At 39.3% G+C, this 27,366-nt stretch overlaps 2 protein-coding genes across 3 annotated transcripts in view; one reads left to right on the top strand and one right to left on the bottom strand.

Annotated features, from left to right (window-relative positions):
- Positions 1–1,495: 1,495 nt before the first annotated feature.
- On the bottom strand, positions 1,496–18,451 carry tango2 (transport and golgi organization 2 homolog (Drosophila)). Its single transcript, XM_068311551.1, has 9 exons — positions 18,263–18,451; positions 17,392–17,495; positions 12,488–12,576; positions 11,032–11,151; positions 10,700–10,817; positions 3,970–4,037; positions 3,623–3,773; positions 2,627–2,731; positions 1,496–2,294 (listed from the first exon to the last, which is right to left on the bottom strand). Exons 2-9 carry the CDS (start codon positions 17,445–17,447, stop codon positions 2,174–2,176), a joined length of 828 nt encoding a protein of 275 aa, XP_068167652.1. The 5' UTR covers positions 17,448–17,495; positions 18,263–18,451; the 3' UTR covers positions 1,496–2,173.
- An 847-nt stretch (positions 18,452–19,298) lies between these two features.
- Positions 19,299–27,366, top strand: part of arvcfb (ARVCF delta catenin family member b) — a 239,866-nt gene continuing 231,798 nt past the window's right edge. For both annotated transcript variants that reach the window (XM_068309951.1, XM_068309952.1), the window contains exon 1: positions 19,299–19,620. The gene's annotated coding sequence lies outside the window, so the exon portion shown is untranslated. The remainder of the gene's footprint in view (positions 19,621–27,366) is intronic.

Below are 27,366 nucleotides of genomic sequence, written 5' to 3'. Positions count from 1 at the left end.
GTAAGGCATCTGCTATGCTAGAAAAAATAGCTATACATGGCCTTCCCAGTTAACATAATATTAACTGTTCCAACAGTTGTCATGTTTTTGAGCAGAAAGTCCAAACAGCAGGAACGACACAGAAAACGGCAACGAATTCTGAGTGAAACTAGCTGGTTTAGCACGAACAGTCTGTCCAGCTATGGTTTCCGTCTGGAATGAGACAATTGATGTAGTATCCAAAATGCTCCTCAGGCAGGGCTCAAAATTGCGCCCATTTTGGTCGCATATGCGCCCAAATTTTTATCAGTGCAACTATTAAATATAGTTGGGAGCACCAGTGCGACTAGGGAAAAAAATCTGATGCGGTCCTGCCAGGAAACAATGAGAGCGCAGTTACGGCTGCTCTCCTGGGCGAGGGAGAGAGGCGCGCGGAACGGAGGTGGACGGAGCGGTCTCTATTGCTCCTTCACTGCCTTGCTTTTGGGTAGGTGCTCCTAACGTCTTTGCTGGTGCTACTAACTTCTAAATTTGGGAGCACAAGTGCTACCAAGAAAAAAAGTTAATTTCAAGCCCTGTCAGGCATCTGACAAAAACGGTCTTTAAGTAACTAAATGCAGTTCTGTTCATGTAGTCAAGCTAACAGAACTATCACTTATCTAAAATTTCTTTTCCACTTGCTCTTTTGACAGGTGCTTTTTCATTTAATGTTACCTCCTTTCCCAATCTCACGATTAGGTATTTTTCTTTCTCCAGTTAGCCTGCTAACATTTACTTACGGCCGCCCAGCGCAATCCATGATCTGCCAACACAGTCATTTCGTCACCACATTGAAATTTGATTATATTTGGTGCGCTTGGTTTATAGTACAGTACCAATACATTTGTTTACATGTTTGGTGTGAAGTCTGATATCATTGTTTTATTATTGTTTTATGGAGCGGCAGTGGCTCAGCAGTAGAGCAAACGTCTTAGGACCAGAAATCGCCCAGCCATCGGTGGTTCGAATCCCGCTCCCGCCGGACATCTTTGGAGTGTAAGCTGACAGTGGGGGCTTCAGCTCACCTCCCAGCCACTGCCAAGGCGCCCCTGAGCAAGGCGCCGTACCCCCCACAAGCTGCTCATTGGGGCGCACCCGAAGTCGCGACCCATCACTCAGCCTCCCCCAGTCATGTGTGGTTATTAATCATGTGCATGCCAGCAGGCCCCTAGTGTGTGTAGTGTTTATAGGGGCCTGTATACAGTGTTTGTGCTACTAACACGTATATACAGTATGTATATGCATGTACAACAATGAGTGTAAAAGATAATTTCCCTGTTTGTGTGGACAATAAAGTGTGTTTAATCTTTAATCTTTATTGTGGGATTTCCACAGGTTCCCACTATAAATATTATTAAAGACTAATATGGAGTAACATGTAGGTTAGATCAGGAAGTCTTAAGTAAAATACATAAGGGGAAAGAACAGGTGAGCATCCTCATTTTGTGTAGTGTATTAATGTCAACCAGTGTTTTCATAAACTATCTTTATTGTCAAGCAGTGGAAAAATACAGGCAAGCAGTCAGAGATCCAGCGCCTGAAATTATTTTCATTCAACATGGAGACATCGGTTGTAAACAACACCGGGATGATTGTTATGGCAGGGTTGGGGAATATATCATTATCACTTAGAAGGTCGCAGTAGTGAAAAATACAAAAAGTAGAACCAATTTAAGAAATTTAATGCAATTGTAATTTAGTAGACAGATTTGCTAGAAAAATTGAAAATAATTTGCAGGATATTTACATAAAAATATATGTTTTGTAATTGCTGCAGGTAAATGACGAGATTTCAAATTGCAGTCTGGAAACTGCTTGAAACATATGTTCACTTTATACAATGGTTTTAAATTAGGAAGTATCTTTCACAAACGAATAACTTAAGTATGTATGTGCTGAAATATATTCTTGTACAAAAGGTTAGTGTTTGGAGAGGAGTCTTTGGCGAAACTTTAAATTAGAAGATGCATTGAACTTCAGTCATCAATAAGAAATACTTGTGTGATTTGCTTCAGGTAGCTAGTGCCAAATATAGCTGAGGAAAAAGGTGCAAATGTTTTTTTCGTGTTAACAGCTGCTCCAGTGATATGCAGCTGGTAGAGAGGCCAACGGGGTGCTGCAGAAAGGCACTGAGCTGGTTTCCTCAATCATGTCTTCACACCTGCAGTTTGAACTGGAAAGAACTGGTTTTCCACTTGCTGGTGTCACAGTCAAGCATGGTGCGTTCTGTGAAGGTCACATTACTTTCTCCGTCGATCAGGATAACTGTTTTGGCCCTAAATGACCGAGGACATCAAACAAACAATTTGTTGTATTACATCTGACGTACAATGCAAACAGTGAAGAATGAGCTGTTGGTAGCAGACTTTGTGTTACCAAAGAACACTGATGTGCAGACGTCAGTCAAAGACTGACGTCTGCACGTTTTGCACCAGTGTCACTATTAGTGTTTACTAAGCCAATGTGATTCCCTTTTATTCCATTGCTATAGAGGATTTGTTACACTGTGTATGTCTGTTTCTGCAAACCAACACAGCCATTCATTCACCTGAGGCTGGGAGAAAAAAAAACAGCAGAGAGAGATCTGATGTGGGTGGAAGATGCTGACCTTGTGCCATAGTCGGGGGAACAAACACACACTGCTGACAAAGCCTGGACCACAGCCTTGGGGTAAGCTTCACCCTGGGTCTCCTGAAGAGGGTCAGGGGTGTTCCTGTTAAACACACAATGAAAACAATATTATGAAGACACTCACAAATATTAGCCATGAAATGCTTTCAATTTAACAGAATATAGATTCAAGCTGCACAATATTGGAGGAACCGTTGGAAAATGAATTACTTTTATTCCCTCACATATAAAATGCAAGAAGGATAACAAAGGAATATTCACCATCTGAATTTCAACACTTTCACACACACACACACACACACACACACACACACACACACACACACACACACACACACACACACACACACACACACACACACACACCCTGAAATTACTCTGAAAGTAGTACCTGACTAGTGCATAGACTAGTACATATGGAGAAGGCCAGTGTGAGTAATGTGATGGTCACATATGCTACAAAAGCGTTTTAAACAGTCTATAAGAGTGTGGGAAAATGTCATACAGATATAAGGTGGTTTAAAATCAGTATGGGGAGGGTTCATAAACGTTTAAATTACCATAAATAATAAAGTAAATATGTGGTTGCTATATCACAGAATTTCGTTTTTCACGGGTGGTCCTGGAACGCATTAACCACGAGTAACAAATGATAATTGTATTCCCTAAGACTTATCGGAATAAATTACAGGACATAAAAACAACACAAACAGAATAAAATCCTGTAGTACCATGGTGTAGAGGCTCAGTCAAGTTTTAGGTAACTGAGGGATCCCATATGCGCCATCAGTTCATATACAGTATAATCAACCCATCAAACTGTTTTGATCCAAATGTTGGGCATTAAAATGTACAAAAAGTTAATCTATTGCTATAATCTAATGCTATTAACATTATTCATGGAATGAAACCAAGATGAAACGTCATTCTTAAATGTTGGGATTAACAGTTTCAGAGAGAATTCAGCACTTACAGTTCTTCATTAGACAGGATGCTAAGCAGCTCCTGGACCAGCCCGTCTCTGGACAAGGACTGGTCATTGACCACGTTTGTGAAGTGATGCTTGCCTTGCAGCAGTTTCTTCCATGGAGTCTCCAGAATTGAATTACTCAAGCCATAGATTCCTGCTCAGTGGAACATGAGAAATACAGGCAACCATAGAGACTACTAAAATGGATAAGTGACCTTATGCAGTAACTAGACAACCTGATGGCAATATTAGTGTTAGAACACTATGCCAGCATGGACGGGCTGTAGGCCAAGAGAAGAGGTAAAAGGCAAATCAACGGTTTCTACAGCAACCATGTTAAAAACACAGACCTGGATTGAGATGGATGGGTTCGGGACTGCCTCTGTTGCCATAGTAACACATGATGTCTTGCTTTGCTCTACATGGGACACAATAAGATGGGAAATTAAAGATTGCTTTCAGTGATTATCAAAACTGCTTAAATCTAATTATCAAGGTTGTGTCAAGAGTTATAATGCATCAATAAGGTCGAAGTATATTCAAATGCAGTTATACTCAAACACAAACTCCGAGGGGAGTCAGGTGAAATGTGTACTAAGGGCAAAAGAGAGTAACAACAGTATTCTTTAATGGCTGGTTTTCTCTGCAGTACAGAGAAATACAAATAAAGGATATTGTTTCATCGGTAAAGGTAATTCATGAGAAAATGCAAAACGCTATCGCTAACAACGGCATTTAAATCTATCCTAAAGGAGGAACTTGGTTAAATTACAGTTTAAAATACAAACAGTTCTGCAAACACCGTTGACTGTCACAAAAACCTTTAGTTCCAGTATTAGATCTGGCAATGTCTTCAGTCAGAGGGAGTTTATTCAGTTTAAAAAATGTGTCTGACATCAAGGGCACCAGTGACGGGTCTGGTACAGGAGAGTGAATAATAAATTATGACCTAATCCTTTGAACCAGCAGCAGAATGATTTTTTAATGTCAATCCTATGACAGCCAAACCAGTGGCATCAGTCTGTCTGAAATGTGGTGCAACACTGCTTCAACATCAAACTTTGGAAAGTTTCCCAGGAAAAAAGGTAAGGCTCAAAATATACAGTACATCTCTGGGTTTGTAGCTTTGCACAAACTTAACTGGATCGTTCAAATATAAACCAGCTTTTGGTCTGTGACATCCTTCAAACCTGTTATTAGTCTTTTCACATTGGATGTTTAGAACCGCGTCAAGTTAATCCTGCTAAAATTGACTGGTAACTATTATAATCATAATTCCACTACTCGATGATATACTGAGAATATAAATTTCAGCTGTAAGGTGAGAACTTAACAATTCATCTACAGATAAGCACATTAATTTGCATCAAATGAAAAAGCACAACAAGTATGTAACACTGTTTATAAATGATTTGGGCATATTTTACTTGTCTGTCAAACTTAGACTATGCTTGACTAAGGCTTGACAGGATGAAATGCCTGTCCTTGTTTCCTCGGCCAAATGTAATAGATGATGTAACAATGTATGAGCCACTACGACACGACAAGACATATGCTTGCAATCAGCATTTCAACATGTAGGTGATGACGGGACTAATTAAAATCACTGCCCCTCATATGATTTGCCAGTTTATTATCTTTTCTCATCATCATTCATTCCATGCTTTCGGGGTTGTAACAATTTCTTCTCAACCGCAGGAAAGTAAAAAAGACTGAGGCAATAATGTGATGGCACCGACACACTCATGTTTATTCCCTACAAGCTGTTAGTGATAACCTTGCTGTGCAAAGGCCGTCCCTTGCTGTTTGCTCAAGGACTCCTCTGACTTGTGCAGACTTCCTCAGGCAGAACGTTTGACAGGAGAACAATGTGCGTCAGAGCATCTGCCAGAATCTCCTCAAAGCCACAGGTTGACATTACACCATCTCTCTGACGACAGAGGCCTTCTTATTATTGCTTCCAGCTTGTAAGACAAATGAAGAGTCTGAATAAACAACTGCTTTCCGTGTTCCTATGGTTACAGTAAAAGCGGTTGAACTGGACAATGTTGACTGTGTTCACAGGACAATACCTTTTTAAACATGCATGTGCAGTAGAAACTCAATGTAGAGCAGATGATGCTGTCAACAGAAGTGAAAAAAAAAGAATGTGCAAAGCTTTGACCTGTGGTCAGCTCCTCTATGGGATCACACAATGTCTGAAATTCTATTCTGATCATAGTATTGAGAAGTAAACTCCAAAATACTTGAAAAATTGGGCTTTTAGACACTATGTCTGTGATGAACATCAAAAAATAATTTCTCCGGTTGTGAGATTAATAATGTATGTTTCTTCTCTTTCTTCTTCTTCGGTCAGTCAGTCATCTTAAACTGGACTACGATAGAATTTGGTCAAGACAACCATTTTATTCAAAAGACAAGATTCATCTTTTTTGAAAAAATTCCTCATTCGACATGCTGTTAGCTAGAACCCATCTAATTACAGTATTTTCTGCATTATAAGGCGCACCCTCAATAATAATAATAGTTTCATAATTTATTTCATATATAAGGTGCACGGATTATAAGGGGCACACAATAAAAAATAAATAAAATTTATTTGATAAACTGCAGCGGCTGTAGTTGCGCAATCCGTCCACTAGATAGAGTCGCGCTGCTCAGGCAGTCATGATTGCATTCATGACTTCCTGACTACCTTTAAATGGCCCCTATTGTTATGTCAATAAGCCATTCTGAGCCTCATCAAGGAAACCTGATCACTTGATCACTTTGCCATCTTACCAAGAAGTCAACCCTCATATTAAAGAAATCTGACATTAAAAACTGGTTAAATTCATTACGAGTGCAGTCAGTGCGAAAAGAGCGGATTATTTCCTGATCTGAAGTTCGAAGCAGACATTTAAGCTCTGACGTTCGTCTTCGTTTATTAATTAAATATTCTTTCGATCGATCGGTAGTCCAGTCGGAGGTGAGGTGCACCTATTTGCTGCTGTGTGTCCTAAACAATTTTTTAACTAGTTTTTAATGTCAGGCTGCGAATTTACTGGCAAATATGACACTGTTTTACTCCTAGAACCTACTTTAATGTCTGTGTCTCACTGCCGTGAATCTCACCGCACGTCATCGCAGACAGAATACACAAACCTGAATGCGCCCGCCCAGAGCTATCAACTACATTTGTAAATCAATTGCAGCACACCCGTTGGCAGCTTTGTATAGCAGTGACTGCTCTTAAAATTTCAGAAAAGGCTGGAAGTTCAGCTTTAATCCATATATAAGACATACCGGATTATTAGGCGCACTACGGGTTTATGAGAAAATTTTAGGCTTTTAGGTGCGCCTTATAGTGCGGAAAATACGGCAAATAAAAATAAGGCAGTCAGAGACTGTCACATCCCGCGACTTACCCTGACCTACTTTCAGGTTAGGTCAGAGTACTCTGAAAGTAGTACCTGACTAGTGCATAGACTAGTACATATGGAGAAGGCCAGTGTGAGTAATGTGATGGTCTGTGTCTGTCTTGCTTTTGTATTTTATTTTGTGGGTTCAGTTCATGTACTTTTCTGGTTTTGTTACTGCCACATTTAGTGATTTGCTGCACCTGGTTTGTTTTCCCTGATTGTTTCGTTTGGTATTTAGCCTATCCGTGTTTAGTTCCTCCCATAGTTAATTTGTTTGTCCTTAGTTCCACCTGAGACTATTTATTTACTATTTAAGGTGCTTCACTTCTGTCCAGCGCTGTCACAGCGTATTCAGTAGTCGTTTGAGCAAAGTATCGCGTATGCCAATTGTTACTGTATTACTTGACCGCCTTTTGTACGACCACGAGTTAAGCCTTGCCTGTTCTTGTTTCAGTTTTTGACCCCTTGCCTGTTCGACCACGATTTTTGGATATCTCACTGGTGTTGTTAGCTGAGTTTTTCCTGACTTTGAATATGGACTGATTTAAAAGATTTGGATTGTGACTTTTTGAATTTGTCAAAAGTAAGACCATAGAGAAAAGCTAGTGCATAGGTATATCAAAGCACTAGCTTTGATCTAGTCTTACTCACACTGGCCTTCTCCTTCGTCTTTCTCTCTTATCCGTTTTCCTGAGTGTAAAAAAGTTGAAATTTGACCTTGACTCAAGGTCAAGGTCATCATCTCATCTTCATCCGCTTTGCCGCTCGAGTAATGTCCTTTTTGTTTCATCTTTCTATCTGCAACGGTTGCGAAGCTATTTGGTGGACATACTAACGAAAGGATGAACACTGACAATTATAATACATCACCTTTTTGAAGCGGGATGTAATTACATAATGCTAACAAACCTAAAGTCAAAATCAACATGTTTTGGATTTTTGCAACAATTTTTGGACATATGCAAGTTACATGTAAGCTATTCTCTTTTGAATATTTACGGCTAAAAACATAATTTCAACACAAGTAATGTTCTTGACCCAAATACTCATGGCTGTTCAGGCCAAAATGTTCAACACCTCTGGAGCGGCACCATTTCTCTTCCTCAGTTTGAATAGGTTTGTGTCAAGAATTACAACCTACCATTAGTAGCTATAAGACTGAACCTTTTTCTAACATTGTTTTTTCAAAGCAGCCACACTGTGCACGACTGAAACATTAATCTAGGCATTTCTTTGCAGGCAAACATCAAAGAACATATTCATTAAAATGGATATTCTCTGGGCACTGGCTTTAAAGTGAGTGACATAAAGTGGGATCAAAAACTGAAGCTCTAGAAGAGTCAGATGAAATGCTGGACGTGAAAGCCTTGAGAAATCACACAGAGAATATCTTAGATTAAATTTTAAATAGAAATGACAGCTGCCTAAGTGAAGGATGGCCCAGCAGGATTTTTTGATAAATGCCATTGACCAAATCCCACATGCGACAAACCAGCATCATGTAGTAAATTATTAAGGAAGGCAATAGTAGTCTAACACAAGAAAAACATGAGCAATGTATAAATCCTGGCCTTATGGATTGTTTGGTAAGTGTACCATTTCTCTTATATGAATCTCTATGAAGGCAATCATACAGTCTTAAGAGGAGTGGAGTGTTGAAAGTGGCGTGCACATGTCATCCCTCGCTGTCACCACATTGTAATCACGTCTTGGATTACAGAAAATGAAATCTCTTCTACTTGTAACACGGAGTGACCCTCTGTCCATCAGATTTAGTTATGATTTGGAAAGGAACTCGATGCCTCATTTCTTCTCGGCTGCTGAAAACACTAAAGTGAAAAACAAACAGGTTGGCGATAATGTTATTTAATAAAAAACTGATTATTGCTGTAAGAAGAAGGCATCTCTATCTGCAGTGGATCTCGGTCAGATAAGCTTTTGTAGAAAGCACATACTGCATGCAGTTCTGCCAAAACAGGAGCCCAGCAAAGGCTCAAGGCTTGATCATGACACTGACACACAGGGTCATTCACTTTACTGTCCGGTGGTAAGGATAGCACCTTCGGAAGTATGATTACAGAAGAATGGCGTTGACGTAGCACGAGAAAAACCAGCTGCTCCTGGTTTTAGGATGCACATCTGCATTGCTTCATGGTCCTGCCAGTCTAAGAACCAGTAATGCTGTCTTACTGCTGGGATGCTCAAAGCCTGGTTCCTGATATTCCTGGACTTGAGTAGCAAATAGCTAACATTTAGCTTTAATATTATCTTATTTCTTCTTGACAGTGTTTCACTCAATCACCCATTCGGTAAACTTCTCCTAAAACGCCTTAGAAACCACAACAAGACCCATCAGGTTTGTCATGCTTTGGTATTGTCAACATGCTGGAACAGTGTACATTACCATGAATTATGACAAACAGTTATCTTCCTTTCGGCTTTTCCCTTCAGGGGTCGCCACAGCAAATCAATTGCCTCCATCTAACCCTGTCTTCTCTCACACCAACTACCTTCATGTCCTCTTTCACTACATCCATAAACCTCCTCTTTGGTCTTCCTCTAGGCCTCCTGCATGGCAGTTCAAAACTCAGCATCCTTCTACCAATATATTCACTATTTCTCCTCTGGACATGTCCAAACCATTACAGTCTGGACTCTCTGGCTTTATCTACAAAATCTCTAACATGTGCTGTCCTCTCTGACTTTATCTCCAAAACCTCTAACGTGTGCTGTCCCTCTGATGTACGCGACATTTTTATAAGTTTGGAGGGTGGGGTGGTTTTGAAAAATCAAAATACGACTTCAGAATTCTCAGGAAACTAATAAAATATGCTATGTCAGTGTGACAACAGCTGTTAAAAAACGCCATCACATGCAGGACACACATGTAGGAAGGCAGCAACAGAACCTAACAGCCAAGAATCAGTTGATATTTCTAACCTAAAGGCAAAGTTTTAAAAATTTTGGTGGAAGGGATGAAAAAGAAAATCACTTTTGAGTTGACATCCTGCTTTGAGGCCATTTCACCAGGAGACACAGATCATGACATTAAACCCTCTTTTTTTCTCTCTCTCTCCCAGGAGGGATATAGTTCATTGGGTGTGTGTGTTCCAGCTGAACCTACGACCTCTCACTCGCAGAAATGGAGAACCATTTCCATGGCAATGGTCTACAGGGTCCACATCGCAGCTATCTTTGTATGCACTCATCCCACTTTGATTTTCTGCCTTGAACATATCACCAATTTGAAACCAGGCAGAGCAGGCAAGGAGAAAAAAAACCTCATTATCTTTAGTGCCGTCTAGCTTTTCTTTGTCTGGAGCTCTGACATATGATCAGGTGTTCCTTCACAGTTTGAATGTTGGATCTTTTACAACTCAGCATCTGAGATTTTTGTTCAGTTCTGCTTGATTAGCTCAGCGGTACAGAAGACGCTGCCTTTCCAGGCTTAATGAGGTTGGATCAGAACTCAGAAGAACTGACTTACATCCCATCCTAAACATGTTCAAGAAAAAATCCCAAACTGTATATATTTATCCTAACTTTGTAGAGTAAATAAAATTTGTGACACGCCTCACAATGAGAACGTGAGTCCTACCAGAGACGCGTGCCTGAACTTTATCTAATCTAATCTAATGGAACATGAACTCACATGATGTTCCGCACATGTTCCACTCACTTGAACTCTGCTGTGATGAGGTTGAAGCCGTTGTACAGGAGGCCTTCTGCTGACACCTTCTTCAGGTAGGAGTAGCTGTCCTGATCCTTGTCTATGAGATAGTTAGACACAAGGGATCCTGCACAACGGCAAAAAAAGAGCTGTACGTTATAGGTAAATACATTGCACCATTTAAAAAGACATAAAATATGCTTCACAAATGATGCAACAAAACCCTTCAAACACTGTGTTAACTTCTGTAAATGGTGACTACACTGTAAGCAACAGTAAAAAGACTTGAGGACTGTGAAGACTTGAGATCTAAGATAGGACTTTTTTCAAGTCTGACTCACCTCGTCCTTGTAGATCCGGGTTGGGGGGTCCCTCCATGAAGTTGGTGATTCCAGCTAGCTTGCCCCACTTGTTGATGCCCAACCATGATCCTCCTTCTTTCCCACATTCCAGGTCCAGGCCTGATTCACATTAAGTGGTATTACGTTTATTAAACCGCTAAGTCATTATACAGACTGAAGCACTCATCTCAGTAGAACACAAGAATGATGTTTTCTTCATACTTTTAAACAGCAACAATTAAATATACAAGCCTATGTTCCAAACCGGTCGTGATTATGATTTATAATAGGTAACACAAAACAAGAGAATGTGCATGCTAGAAACAACCCAGTAATTTCATACTAATGATGGAAAATTGTTCTCCTAACTGTCTAATTACACTAAATTGCTGATATATTAAGATAAAAGTCGGATGGATGTGCAAACAAGTACAACCAGTAAATAATGCCCTGCTATTTCTATTGACTGTCAAGAACAAATTCATAAAAAATACAAACATGGTACAGAGCAAGTGTACAAGGAGTGCATAAGGAATACATTATTTTCTACTTCCTCACATTGGGATTCTCTCATGTGCAGTTTCTGCAGAACTCAGCTCAATCAGCAAATCTGCTGTTTTCCACTTCTGTTCTTGGAAAATATTGAACACTGGAAGACTGCTGCACTTCTTGGTCGTCAACAAAGTCATGCCCACTTATATTGAGGGACCAACTCCTCAGGGAGTTGGATGGGAAGTCAGCCTGATCCCTGTGGGAGCTGTAGCTTACCTCCCTTATTGTCCCACTATGTCTCCTTAAGGCCCCGCCTCAGCAACCCCAGCCCCACAGATAAGGCAAAGCCATTTATTTCTGTCACAACGCATAAAAGCAACCATCAATTAAGGGCCTACCCCCGGAATCCTGACCCCTCTATTAGTGAGGGGAGAGGAGAAGGATGAACAACCAGGCTATCTCTGCGTTACCTTGTTCTGCAAGAAAAAGGATGATTGATTTCCTCTGCTCGGCTTTAATGTGTTTTAGACATCAGTCAATTAAATATAGTTTACTGTGGGTGGGGATGTCCTATGACAGAGTGCAGGAGAATTGGATTGCGCGGTGAGGGAGATAGATTTTTACTTGATTAGCTGAAACCTGTTTAGCCTTAAATAAAAGAAAAAAAATCTGCTGCGTTTAAACAGTCAAACTCGTATCCTCTTTGTCAAGATTAATAGCACATCAATTAAATGTATTCCTTACCTTAGTTTGCATGATTAACGTTGTTATTTATAATCTATTTTGCTAAAAGCCTAAATTTCAAAACATGATTAACTGGTCTAACGTCCTCCATCTTGTTATCTACTAATTATCTATATTAATAACAAAAGAAAGAAAATGGATGTGCTTCTATTAATATGTGCGTTACTATCTCCTTCACACTGTCTCTGGGGTCCTGAAATGGTGAGCTGAACTCACTCACCACTGAGAATCTCGCTGTTGGCCCCCCAGAAGTCTGCAGCTTTGGATGGCCTGTGGTAGAACTCATCCCTGTTTGCAGCCAAAATTAGCCTGGGGAGGGAGGAAAGAGAGAGAGGGGGGGTTCTTATGTTATTTTCTTTCATTCAACAAGCCTTCATCATTTGTTCTTGATGCAAATCAATGAGGTGTTACCATCACTGGTCTCAACAGCACATCTCTCATCAGTGGCTCATTCATCATTATGATTACATGATTTCCCATCCTACAAGCTAACGAGCTGGTAGACAGACCCTCAGAATACTTGTGACCGACTCATGGACACAACGTTACAGTCGCTGTGGAACAACCTGTGTCACTCCTCGACATCATGAGGGTCAGTCCAGGAGACTTCAAGTCTGTAAAATCGCTCATCAATCGAGTCAATTAGTGACTCAATCAATGAGTTGTTTGAGTCACTCATCAATTGACAAACCTTAACTTTAACACAAAAAGTTAGGTGTCATGTAGAAGGTCCTTCTGTGGTCTGACCATCGATGAGGGGACAAAAAGGAATGCAGCATGGAAAGATAAATGGATAACATTAACAAAAATGTTGAAACCTACTAGAAGAAGACCCTGGTTATCCTTGAGGAGAAGGAAAAAATTCAATGTGTTTAAAAAAAGCAGCCTAAGTGAAAACATAAATTAATCATCAAAACATTTTAAGCGAATCCATAATATATGCAGGACATTTACTTTACATGGATGGATGTTGCATTTTTTTCTAATCATATTAATTTTCCTTATAGCAGATACAGACAGATAAAAAGTGCAAAAGTCTGCTGTATAACCTCCACCTTCAAGACAGAAGAGCATTCTTTGATTAAAAAATTAATAAAAGAGGGGAAACCTATAAAGTGCAGAAAATGATAGGCTATTTAGATAAAATGATATTACAATGTTTTAAAATGACAGCAAAAAACAGAAAAGCAAGGACAAAAAGAAAAGAGAACGACTATTCGAATGTGAGAATAACCGAAATCAGATGACGTCTATATTAATTCAAGCTCCCAGCCTGAAGCCCCTGCACTCCCATTGTTAAAAAAAAGACTTGCAGAAGCAGTTAAAATTTGCCAAAGAGCACATTGACAGGCCTAAAAGGAATGGCTCAATATTTTGTGAAGTGATTAGAGTAAGATTGTTTTTTTGGGGGGTCTAAGGACCGCAGACAGTTTGTCAGACAAGCTACAAACACTGAATTCAAGCCATAGTGAAGACAGTGAAGCATAGTGGTGCAAGCATCATATGGGGATGCTTCTTATGCTATAATGGAGTGGCCAGCAAATCCGTGGACCTTAATCCCAAAGAAAACTTGTGAGCTGAAATTAAAACCACGGTCAAGCAACTAAATATTAGTTTATGATTCTCAGGAAAGTTGAATCTTCAAGAATTTCACAGTTTATGCATACATTTTTGAGTTTGTAAAGATGTCAAAACTGCTATTTTTGGAACATTATATTTCTTGACTTCCTGTAAAATATTATCAAATTCTCACTGCATAAATTTTCTTAATTTGAAACTTGCGCAGTGTCCCCAATGTAATTGTACTGTATATTAAAATAAAATGTTTATTTTTAAACACAATGATTATGAACATAACTGTAAGATTGGAAACAATTCTAACAGTAATCAGGTAATACCTCGATTAAGTCCCAACAGTTTCCTTTAATTCCACCTCCACACCCTACAACCATCATCATAATTACTGGATTTTCATTAGTCAACCATTTAATTCTGGTTTAATTGTTATTTGGATCTGCGCTACATTGCACACACTAGCAAGAAACACATGCCTTATGGGTCTTCCCTGCTTTATTGGCTCAGAAATATTCATGTTGGAAAACAGCATCTGGCCATGTTAATGACATCGAAGAAGAATCATTGACCTGTCCCTTTATCGGCATCTACATTTTTTAAATTTGTTTTGGCCAAAGGCCCATTTTCCTACCAAGTTTCATGGACACTGTTCAGTTTTTCAAGTTTTTAGGTAAACAAGCTCACAAATCAACATATAACTGCACAAACTTGAGGAAATTAAAGAAATTCATATTGACTGAAGAGTAATTGTACAATGAAAAAGATACACACACACAAATACACCCGTGTCTGTGTGTGTGTGTCTGTTTTACATTCATAGAATTTGAACTAAAAGCACGATTAAAAACTGCATGTATTTAAACCCTGTTTATTTACAGTAAATGTGACATGACAATAAACACAATGGATCGTGAACTTAGCAGGAGCCACAGTGAAGAATGTATTCAATAACAGTCATAATTCTCATTGAGCACATTTCTTGTTTTTTGAGCCCTTCACTGTTGATCAAAAAAGAATTCTGGAACTGAATTTGTGAACTTAATTTGATGTGCATTGTCTGATATTTTACCAATCTAGCAAATAGCGACAGATCTTTTTCACACTTGAGTTGGATCATGTTGGCGGATTGACAAATGGACACTTATAGTGGCATCTTTAAAATGAGAAGCTGAGCAGCTGGCACAGATGAAATGAAAAGAAGGCTACACAGTTTTGAAATGCTGCAATCAGCATGTGGGCAATCACTGAATCAGTTGTGCTAAAAAAGAACCTTTTCAACCTCTGCAGGTATATTCCTGTCTACTTGTCCTGTGTGAGTGTAATAAACGTAATAAATAAAACTTGACTTTTACTTTCAACCCAATGATGCCCAAGAAAACAGCAAAAGAAAACTATTTCTGTACATAGCAGTCCATATGTAGCACTGATGTAACAAGCTGGTACACAGTGCCTTTGACCTTACCCGATGTTTAGGTCTGTGTCCGTGCTCATGACACACATCTGCTGTGATCTCCTTAGGTGTGGTCACACTCCCACAGGGAAGGACAGAGATGGACTTTGGTCAGGTAGAGCGCTGACTCCAGGCTTAGGGGCATTATGATAAGCTGGACACGTATCACCATGTAACTCACGCTGACTGCACACAATGCACTAGTCTGTGATACCTACTGAAAGACGCTAGCATTTGCTGCTGGGTAGGTGACATGAGGACGGCAAAAGTTCTTTCTGGTTTTTAAAACTGCATATGTCAACAAAAGACTGGATTGTCTTCTTTATTAGTTATAACATTACCCTACACAGGACTATTTATGGAGACTTAGACCGTGAAGTTACTAGATTTCAGTTCTATATTGATAAGATAGATACATCGTAAGATAGATAGATAAAACATACAGATAAAGAAATTGGACAAATATCCCTTTCCATTGCGCTGTTATTGTTTTCAGTGTGTTATTACATCCTGCTTCAAAGTGGTGATGTATTGTAATTGTCAGTGTTTGTGTGTTTGTCCATTCATTCGTCTGTTCGTTCATTAGTCCACCAAATATCTTCGCAAACATTGCAGATACAAAGATGAAACAAAAAGCACATTACTCAGGCAGCAAAGGGGATGAAAATGAAATGATGACCTTGAGAAAACTAGGGGAAGGTTAACTTTCAACTTTTGTACAGATAAAATAGAAAGACAAAGGAAAGACCAGTGTAAGACCATTGATCAAAGCTAGTGCTTTGATCTACCTATGCACTAGCTTTGATCTGTGGTCAAAGCTAGTGCATAGCTTTGACCTACTCTGAAGCTTTGATCCTGACCTACTCACATTTCGAGGGATGTTGCAGTCTCTGACTGCCTTGTTTGTCGTTTGATTGTATGTCTATAATTTGAACACTAGACGAAAGGGAACATAACAAAATAGGGAATACCAAAGCACTCCATTCATCCATCCATTTTCTTCCGCTGTATCCACTGCATCGGGTAATGGAGAGCTGGAGGCTATCCCAGCTGGCATAGGGCTTGAGGCGGGGGACACTCTGGGCACGACGCCAGAGCGCCACAGAGCTCCACACACAGACAGACAACCACGAACACACACACTCACTCCTACGGGCAATTTGGGACCAGCCAATCAACCTGAAGCGCATGTTTTTGAGGGTGGGAGGAAGCCGAAGAACCCGGAGAGATCCCACGCAGACACGGGGAGAACATGCAAACTCCCCACAGAGCGGGACTCGAACCCGGAACCGCCGCGTTGTGCAGCAACAGCGCTACCCACTGCGCCACCGTGCCGCCCCTACCACAGCAAAATTCAACCCGAAATGTTTTCACTTCTTATATTCATTTAAAAAAATACCATATCTATATGTCTCTAAGCAGCATATCCAAACACTTCACTGAAGATATATGATGCAATCTGGGTGAAATATTCAATCATAGCACTCTGTAGTTTTTTTACATACGGATTTATATAGAGTAGCATCAATGAGAAATATGACAAATGTTTTGAATACAAATTTCCCAAAAGTAAAGGCTGGCAAATTTTTAAAAATAGCCTCAGCCGTTTATCAAAATAAAAACACGGTGTAGCTATCAATTTTAAATGATGCTTACGTTTGATCCTTATAATGTTTTCATTTGCAGCTTGAAACTTAATATTCCTTTCGACATTAACAATATTTAAAGAGAGTGGTCTCTCCCATCTCTTCAGCACGTACTTATGGTGACTGCTCTACGACTTACAAGTTGTAAGCTTTGGAGGAGTTATTCCTGTAAACTTTCAATATAACTTGAAGAATTGCTTACAAGTATAAGCACTTTGCTGTAGTTAAGAGTCCTACATTGTGGCTTTAAGTTTAACTAAGACGCATTTTCTGTAAATTGTTATGATGAGGATTATGTATCTTGAGCAAAACCTATGTTGAGACATCATATGACCCTTGTTTTTGGAATTCCCCTTTCTGTACTAGAACACTGGCAAATACGGCCTTCTTGAAAACTTGTATTTCATTGAGCTTGGTAACTATCAATGCTGGATGAAAGAGTTGATGACTTACCTGTAGGCATTTTTGGATGCAGGCCGGGGGTCAAACTTGAAAAAGATAATACACATGGATGTATTGTAAGGACTGAAGAAGCTTTTATCAAATATATGTCATATCTAAAACAGAAGAAAACACAAAAAGAAAGAAACATTTAGTGCTGAGAAGAAGAGCATAGGTGTGTCCTAATAGCATGATGACACCATCGATCACCTGTTGGGATTCATATCATGGTTTTACTGTTAAAATTACTCAACACTATACAGCTTGAACTTTCAGGGTTCATGAACTAGCTGTTACCAGAGGTACTATTTTATCTAAAAAAAATGTTCTAAATTTCAAGAGTTTCACTTTCACCGTTGCATCTCAAGTGAATATCTTTATCCAATATTTTCACTGTAACGAGTGCAAAGGTAGCAAATAACATTAAAAGTTCATAGGTGAGGCACAATGCCATCTTATTACCAGATGGGTAAGGTGCTATAATCATGTGTTACAATCAGGCTAACAGGCCTAAACAACGTATATCGTAAGAAATAAATGCATAATGTTCGATCGTCTAAAAGAGCCACATTTAATCGGTGAAAAGCAAAGCAGCACACTATTAAGAGTAGCCATAGTCCACTTCAAGCTGAGCTAATCAAACAGCATATGGTTAGCTACGGTCTATTATTATTGTGACAGGAAACTAATCTTTCCCTGCAGAGCAAATAGCTAAAAAACAACAACAAATGACCAGTTCTACCGCAGTTCTACCAGAAAAATACTTTCAGCATAACTTAATAGAATGGGTTGAATAAAAACTAGCTATCATTAGCATTACCAGGGTCAGTAAAGGCAAAGAGAGAGACAAGCTAGAGAAACTTTATCTTACTACAGTTATTACCTTTGTTGTGCGTGGCAGATGAGACAATTGATGCTAAATGCCTCCGAGTGAGCGGAAGAACATCTCCTGTCATGTGGTTGAACCGCTTCACACTAGATGTTGAAACTAAGAGAAAGCGTTCAGAACACGTAACCTCGATTTGTATAGCCAGTCTTCTTTCTGTGCTGGTGATAGGATTATTGTGTGAGTTTTAATAGATACCGCCCGCGCCGGAGCTCTAAATGTTTAAAACGAGTGCACTGGCAAAAAAACGCGTCGAAGCAGAGTCATTATCCCCAGACGGAACATTTCCGGTTAGAGAATTGTTTCTTTCATAATAAATTTAACCGTGGTTTCAATAAATTTTCGTTGAAGTACATGGATGTGTTTAAAAACAGACGAACCGTTTAAACACAAATTTTCATTGGCATATGTATTTTGATATTCGGTACAGTTCTTTAATACTTTCATATTCGGAGTTGCACCTTTACGCAACGATTTAAATGCGGTTTAGTGCGGTATCACTACAGCACATATGAAAAAACTAATCACTTAGACAACACAATTTTGTGATGTTGGATCAAACCAATGATGTATGTCGACTTCTTAAACTATAACGTTATGATTTTAATTAATATGACGTTAGTGTCGATTTACTTTGAAAAACGTCGTTTGTTTGTTTCTTTGTGTTCGTGACTTGACAATGTGACACTAAACCCAGATTATGATACAATGTCGAATCTTGACAAAACAGAGTAAAACAGGTGATTAAATTAAATTACACATAAACTAAAACAGAGTATGTATTACTAACGGTCTGTGTATTTAGATATTTATTTGTCCATTTAATGCAATACTCTTATAAACAAACAATTTGTATAATCGCTCATTATAAATGAGAATTGTGACAAATAACATTATTATATGTTTCAGTCAATAATTCTGGGGAATTAATTATCGGGAAAGCAATGACAATTTTCCTTCAACACTGCGAGTGGCGATGGGGCGGAGACACCGTGACCACCAACAGCATCCAGTGCTGTTGTGGATGAGAGAGACAGGGGCTGTGCTGCCTTTCATACGGCTTAGCGCCGCATTTTTTAATTAGTATAATTTACCTTATCATTTAGTCTCTTTCTGCACGAGAAATAAGTTTTAACTCAGTTCCGACAGTTTGGTTTCACATGAGGCGCTGAACTGAGGAGGCATACGAGCAGCAAGCTGACAACTACCATTTGAGATTTAGTGGTTTGTAACAGAGGTAGGCTTTCCCTGCGGCAGCCAAGTTGCTTTCAAAATTCATCTGAAACTCGGACTACTACACATCACATCGTGTAGCCGCTTCGCTCTCAAGAACAAAGAGGAAAGGAGATATCCAGGTACTATTTATATACTGTACCGTTATTTGTTTTTTCCATATAAGATAAATATCTTTTTAAAAAAAACAAGTTTTACCTCGTGTCTCTACAACTCAAGAGGAGGGTGAGACAACAGTGTAGTAACAATCGTATTATAAAACAATATTATGAAATATGCTATTTAATAAAACAAGAAAACTGACACAAAGGTCAAAATTAAGCTGTAAATAAAGCGTTGCCATTCGTATGGTTCAGTGCGCAGGTGCTTCAGAGGCACGTCGATTAGCATACACTTACCCGGTATGTTAGATACGATTTATCACGCGGGTTGAACACTATTTTTTTTTATTTTTAAAAAAAGGTTATTTGACAGAGCAAACAGATTTATATACTGCAGACTAGATTCTTGTATCAAAGACCTCATCTAAATCCGATATACTCTATACTCGGTATGTTGTCAGAAGCTCCGTTGGATGCTGTCAAAGCAGCGGGCGCGAGCTACAACGGCCTGTCAATCATCGGATCCTCACTGGTCCATTGTTTGGCCCCTCCTGTTTGTGAGTGAGTTTCCATGGAGAGTCTTCCGGTTTTTCTCCTCTAATTGCCTTATTTGGAGAAGGGGCGGCAATCCTTGGATGGACTCAATTAATCGTGCTGTGGACATGTCCCATGTGCTCCGCCGCTGGTGTGACTGAATGCTCCTAAACAACGACCTGAGCTCAGGCCTTACGAATCCGCAAATGAAGGCATCAGTAAATTGAGAGGTCATTTTCAGCGCTCTCACAGTCAGCTAACATTAATGACAGCAGTATGTAAATTAAGAAATTTACAGTAATTAAACACCAGCATGCCCTTTTTAATTCATCACCTCCACTGCGATAAATGTAACTAAAAGGATGGTGGTCTGTATTGCAGTAGTTGAGTTGTAGTACGCTATGCCGTAGCAATAATACAACCAACGTAATGTTTTTTTTACTCATTAATAATAAGAACACACTGGTCCATGTGTTAATGTTTACATTTATTGTTGTATACAGCACGTTTGCTTTCAAGACCTGTATTGGAAAGATACTGGAGTTTGCTGATAATTTTATAGTTCATTATTGTATAGAAAAATCTTTTGATACCTAAATATTGTTAAAAGCTTGATGGTAGGAACATGTAGAACTAGATAATGACATATTATGCCACAGTTGGTATGATATTTGTTTGTAGATAAATTCACAGTAGTATGCTCTTTTAATTGTGTGCATGTGCAAAGTGTGAACGATGAAAAGGTTGCTGGTGCAAGAAAGAAACATCCACACTGATCACGTAGCTCTGTGGGGAGTGAGTGCTTAAGCCAGGTGCTGCAGATGTGCCAACCTACTTTTTCAAGGATCTTCATAATGTACTGTATAGGCAGTATGTAAACTGGTAATTTAACAAGGAACTTTATCGCTTCAAAATCAGTTTTAAACATAATTTAATCCAGTATTTACCTGTACTTTAAATTATCTTATACAGGTCATACTACCTCAAACATCTCCTCAGATGTCTCTGTGCCCTTACTTTCTCAGAAGACATTTTGGGGTCATTAGCAGTCAGGACGTAGCCCATTTAGAACACAAAATATTTGCACCTCAAACAGAGAGCTGGCAGGACAGGACGAGAATTTTCATACCGGCTGAGGCTGTGCTGAAAATGAAAAAATACTCTGTAACTAGCAGTAAACAAGAAGACCTGTCCTGAATGCTAACATAAAAAAACAAACTGATTTCTGCTGAAGTTATTGCATTTTTTTCCTACATGACAAAATACACAACTTTTCCAGTTATATCACTCCTGTTAATGTAGTTTATTTTAGTTTATTTACAAGCAAGTTAATTTATTTACAGAACTAAAAAGTATTCTAGTGTCATCGCTTTGTGACATCTTAAAGGTTAAAATGTCAATTTTCAGATTGTTTTGAGATACACACATACACACATGCACACACACACGAGCAATTTGGGACCGGCCGATTCACCTAAAGTGCATGTTTTTGGAGGTGGGAAGAAACAGGATAACCCGGAAAGAACCCATGTTTGCATTCAGAGAACATGCAAACTGCAGAGATTCGAACCGGGAACCGCCTTGCTGTGCAACAACAGCGCTACCCACTGCTCCACAGTGCTGCTCCATACATTGTGTATTAAATTCAAAGTGATCTGACCCATCCTTAAATGTGGATCATAATTTAATCACAGATTGATTATCTTGTCTCACTTCTTCTGCGGCAATGAAAAAGTCATAATGCATTGGTTTGAATGCAAGTAAGCTACTTGTTTCACCACACGTCAATCAGTATTAATAAGTAATCTATTTTATGCTTTTTCTGTGCAAAAATTACTACAAATCTAGAGTAGGATGATGTGGAACTTTTTCACAGAGATGTTGTCTGTTTCCACAGGTGTTTTGTTCTTTTTGACATACAAATTTGTGGATACTGATTGACCCTGTGCTCTTACGTGTACATGAAATGTTTCTATGACTGGTTCAGCAGGTAGTATGAATCAAATTAGCAAAAAATAAACGTAGCCAGAAGGTTGTTTTAAGTGATGAGGGGCTGTGAAGGTCTTTGATTTTTCAGTCAGATGTTTCTGAAAGCTTGAACTAACATTTCTGTGCCACAACAGCCAGCAGCTAATATTTTTGCATTGTTATTTATGTCATGAGTCTTCAATGGACTTCAAAAAGGAGAGTAGTAAACAGAGGAAAGAGGACAATATGCATTAATTGGTTCTGCAACGCACTGCAATAACTGCTGCAATGCATCGCAATAAACCAGAAATATATTATGGCGATAATATGCACAGACTTGGGGATATCCTCACTAGGAATATTCCAAAAACATACAGGTAGTCCTCAACCTACGAGCACAATTGGTTCTAGGATGTGTTTTGTAAGCTGAATTGTTTGTAAATCGTTATTTCTTACCTTTCAATCTATAATTGCTCTTTGAGCAATTACAGTAGTGACGTCATTTAAATGACATCACTACTGTAAATACGAAAGTACTATTCCATGAGCCTTACCAGAAACAATTACAGGATATCAAAAAAACACAAACGAAATAAAATATTGCAGTACTGTTATATAACTTTTACATCACTACCTCTGGTCAATGAATTTAATCCTCTGGTGTAGAAGCTAAGCAAAGCTTTAAGACACTGAGGTATTCCACCGCACTTATGTGAATGAAGCACTGATGCGCTTCCTGGCAATTAATCGTCTGACACACTATTTTATGCTTGATTTTCTGTTTTATTTCCGTTGAGTTTCTCAGTTAACTCGACCAATAGTTAACATTAAGGGGAACTTCAGTAGTCGGATATGGCGACACATGGTTGTTTGTATCTACAAATGTACATAATTCGATACAAACAAATTATGTATATTATGTACAAAAGCATTACCTGTATGGAGTCTTTTTCATGTCATTTATTCATTCATTTTCCTGAATGTTTCATCCGCTCGCACGGAATGAATGTTTCATCCGCTCGCACGGGTCACGGGGAGCTGGAGCCTAGCCCAGCTGGCACAGGGCGTGAGGCGGGCCAAACTCCAGGCATGATGCCAGTGTACCGCAGAACTACACACAGACAGACGACCAACACACACACTCCCTCCTACGGGCAATTTGGAACAGCCCATTAACCTGAATAGCATGTTTTTGGAGGTGGGAGGAAGCTGGAGAAACCGGAGAGAACCCAAGCAGACACGGGGAGAACATGCAAACTTCGCACATAGCGGTACTTGAATCCCGACCCGCCTTGTTGTGCGGCAACAGCGCTACCTACTGCACCACTGTGCCACCCACGTCATTCATATCCTTATAAATTAAAAAACCTGAACACACACAAACACACACACACACACACACACACACACACACACACACACACACACACACACACACACACACACGTATGTACGAGATATTTTCTTAAATAATTTCTTTTCTTTCAATGTAGTCCCATCAACAAAGCTAATGGACCACACAAGAAAACATAAATACATGAAACACACATAGAACACACTCTTCCTGCCTAATTTTATTTTCACACCTAAAGATTTATTATGTGACAAAGCCGGCTGTATTAAGTACACCAAAGCACACCAAGAGTAATAACAGGTGCGTATTATTTCAACTTCAGTTGTCAGCATCCATGTTAATTGCATGCATGCATACATATAATTTTTTCTTTGCCATTTGCAATTTGAATAATTTTCCCCATTAAAAGCTGTCTTTAAGAGTGCAATGTTTTTTTGTTATACTGTACATAGTATGCACTGATAGAAAGATCAACTAGAAGTCCTTACAATAGATTTACTCAAATTATCTTGAGACACATGAAGAATACATCACATTAAATCTTTATTTTTAGAACTGTGAATTCAAATCACAGATGGTGCCGTGTTTTAGGAGTTTCACATGTACATAGGCTTCGGTCCTCCCTGCTACTGGTCCGACTCTGGCGCTGGGCCCATTGTTGCTAGTCTACCCCCCCCCCCCATTTCCTGTCAATAAACAAATGTGAGCAATGTCAGTCAATGATTCTTTACACTCCCACACACTCAAAGGAGGTCTTTTCAGGCTCCATTAGTGCAAACTCTTTCCTAGGTGGATGATAGATGCATGAAGCCCGGAAGCGACTCTGCACCTGAACCTACGTATTTCTTCATGTGTAGTTTCCGCACAGCAACCAATTGAAATTACTTTTTCCATTTGCACATAAATATTTTACCACTCCACATTGAACCCAACTGTTGTGTTAACCATATTAACCTCATACCGACCTCATTATAGTTTTGTGATTAGTGATGCATTTCATTACAGCATGTGCTTGGGGATTGTAGTACAGCTGCATTGGTGTATAAAAATGGTACTGTGTTCATGGCAGTTCAATTAGAGCTAAAAGGATTTACTTCACACTCTTGAATGTTTAATGCGTGAAGTGGTAGCCATCAGAATCTATGTTGTATTTCTTGACTGGGTCACATTGTGGCAGTGGTAGTAATAATCAAGTTTAATCCGTTTGTCGTATTAGTGCAAAAGGAGACTGAAATGACTGTGACTCAGAGTCCTTATGATGTACTGGATATTGCATGAGCTGTGTTTTGGGGCAGTCATGAGTCACTGAAGAGGTCTGTGATAGTTAGTGAAGGGGAAAGCTAGTCCGGTGCTATGGTGAATGGACCTTTGTGGAACAAACACCTGCAGAGCTCTGCCTCCTGCTCCTGAAGTGATTAACATGCACCTCCAACCTCCCTGGCCTTCCCTCTCCCCAGTCTCCCAGCTACCCATCCTGGCACTGTTATGCTGTCTTGACACCTGTTTCACATCACCCATCCTGCATGGGGTTTATTTCATGTCTGTGAGCTCACATAGAGCTGTTGCAGAGCTCTTAATAATTATATCTATCCGGAGGTTTTGTTAAAGGTTGACAGATTTGTTTTGTTTTATGATGTGAACAAAATCAGTTTTCCTCCTTTGTATCATTTTTTAAAAAGTATGCTCTTTATCCAATGGAGAGTAGGATTCATCCATCCGTCCGTCCGTCCATCCATCCATCCATCCATCCGTCATCTATCCATACATCCATCCATCCATCCATCCATCCATTTTCTTCATTTGACTTGTGGGTCATGGGTCTGCTGGGGCTTATCAGCCGACTACAGTCAGGGGTTGGAGGTGAGTAGGATCCCAAAAGTATGAATCACATTAGTCTCCCTCTAAGGTTATTTGAACTCCTACAAGAAAAAATGTGCAATCCAATCTGAAAGAAAGGAGAAAGCAAGATGTTTTAATGGCAACATTGTTGTTATTGATGCGTTAAGCTAAAATTGTTGCTATAATAGAGTTCTTGATGGAGAACAACTATGTCAGCAACACACAAGAAGGAGTCTTTTGTGTTTTTGCACAAACAGCTGGTTTAGATTCCCAGCCTTCTTCAGTTCCTGAATAGTGTCATGGAAAATATTCAGACTTTGGAGAAATGAACATTCATGTAGGGCAGTGATTGAGAAACCAGAATGTGGTTGGTGGGGAATTCTTTAAGGGTTTTATATGTGAAAGTTGTTTATTGATGATAGAAAAACATCCTCCCTCAGATAAGGTGGTTCATAAAAGTACATGGTACGAGAGCACACACTTGTACCTCTTGGACACAAACGTAGTCCAAACTGCCCCACATAATTGTTAAAACCAAATGTACTGTTTTCAGGAGAGGCAAAGACCTGGACAGGGGCAGTTTTATAAAGGTAGAAACAGCAGTTTGATCAGTTTTGGATGAAGACCAACACATCATCTTTGACAAACCCTCGGAAGATATGGCATTAATGTCTCCGAGATAGTTGAGAAGTATTTGTATAGTGAAGACAGTTGAGCTTGAATGAGATACCTCATCTGTGAAGAGTCTGTGTTGGTACACCTCTTTCCATGAAGGTCAGAGACTATACCTGTGGAGTCGTGGTTGGTGGTTTTCTTTTTCAGGGGCATTTGGAGGAATGAGGAATGTTCTCTACCTTCATGTTCTGTTTAATCTCACCCTCACCAATCATTTTGTAAATGCATACAATCCAAACATATATTACACTTTGTATTATATTACATAGTGTTACAACATTGCCAGAACTAAAAAGGTGTCTGTAGTATCATTATTGTTTTGATGCAGTCAGTATAAACAACCGTTTTATAACTTCAAATGAAACGTGAATATTAAATAAGAATGACTTATTTCATTACAACTTTGTTTTTTTATCAGTTTATATGATTTTAATCTAACATTATTGGAAGTTACATCCTGAGAAGCTTTCATTGGTTGTCAGAGGAAGGCTGTGATGTCATCTTTAAAGCCCGGGCCAGTGCAGGCTGCTCTCTGCTGGCACACACGGTGGCATGCGTGTCAGAATTGGTTTTAAATTAGATTTCATCCCCTCTCCACACAGTCTTTGGACCTCGAGTGGTGTTGTTATTAGAACATCAGCTGGCCTGTACTTTGTAACACGCTGACTTGCTGTTAATCCACACCCAGTCTTAGCCCCTCCCTGTGCCGAGGGCTCCGCATCCACTCAGAAGACTGATTGAACATGTCTTCCGAATATTCTTGAAAGCTCTGTGACCTCCTCTGCACTCACCTCTTCCCCCAGTTTATTGATGTAACAGAATGCCTTTTTCCATTTTGAAGGCTCAGTATTGCATGTGTAGTGTATGGTAATGTGTGTTTCACCTAATGACTTCCATTTGAGACAGTGATGTCTGCTCTGTCTCCACAACACACACCCCTCCTCCCCTCCCAGACTTGGGACTTTGGGATTAACCCGCTCTCCACATACTGATCTGCCTTGATTATGTCCAGGGATAAGAGCTGCTTAATTGTAATCACTGGAGTTACCCTGAACAGTGGAGCATGGATCAGTCACACAGACAACACATCAATGGCTACACACATCCAAAAAGCAGCAGTCACTTACCTCACAAAAATGACCACACTTAAATACTAATTTAATTTAATTTATTATTGTTTTGAATGGTGTAAAACAGTAAAAATAACCATGTAAAGTTACATCATTTAAAAAAATGTATTTAGCAGATATTTCAATTACAGTACACATCAGCTCTAACCTGTCTTTGAAGTCATTACAGAACTTTAACTCAGATGAAACGGATTTATTCATTTTATAAAATCCATCATGTTTTTCCTTCTGATTTCACCCTGTATTGAAAATATTTAATGAAATGAC

The sequence above is a fragment of the Antennarius striatus genome, chromosome 3 (genome assembly GCF_040054535.1).
Source record: "Antennarius striatus isolate MH-2024 chromosome 3, ASM4005453v1, whole genome shotgun sequence".
In the NCBI taxonomy this organism is placed as follows: Eukaryota; Metazoa; Chordata; class Actinopteri; order Lophiiformes; family Antennariidae; genus Antennarius; species Antennarius striatus.
The sequence above is the reverse complement of the archived record's forward strand: the minus strand, read 5'-3'. Positions and strand labels throughout refer to the sequence as shown.

Bases quoted from the DNA above. Each gene is read 5' to 3' on its own strand.
- tango2 (XM_068311551.1), bottom strand. From the start codon at position 17,447: ATGTGTATTATCTTTTTCAAGTTTGACCCCCGGCCTGCATCCAAAAAT. The intron at 3,774-3,969 runs GTCTGTGTTTTT...TCCACTGAGCAG, and splicing joins ACCCATCCATCTCAATCCAG to GAATCTATGGCTTGAGTAAT. The intron at 2,732-3,622 runs GTAAGTGCTGAA...TGTGTTTAACAG, and splicing joins ATCCTGTCTAATGAAGAACT to GAACACCCCTGACCCTCTTC.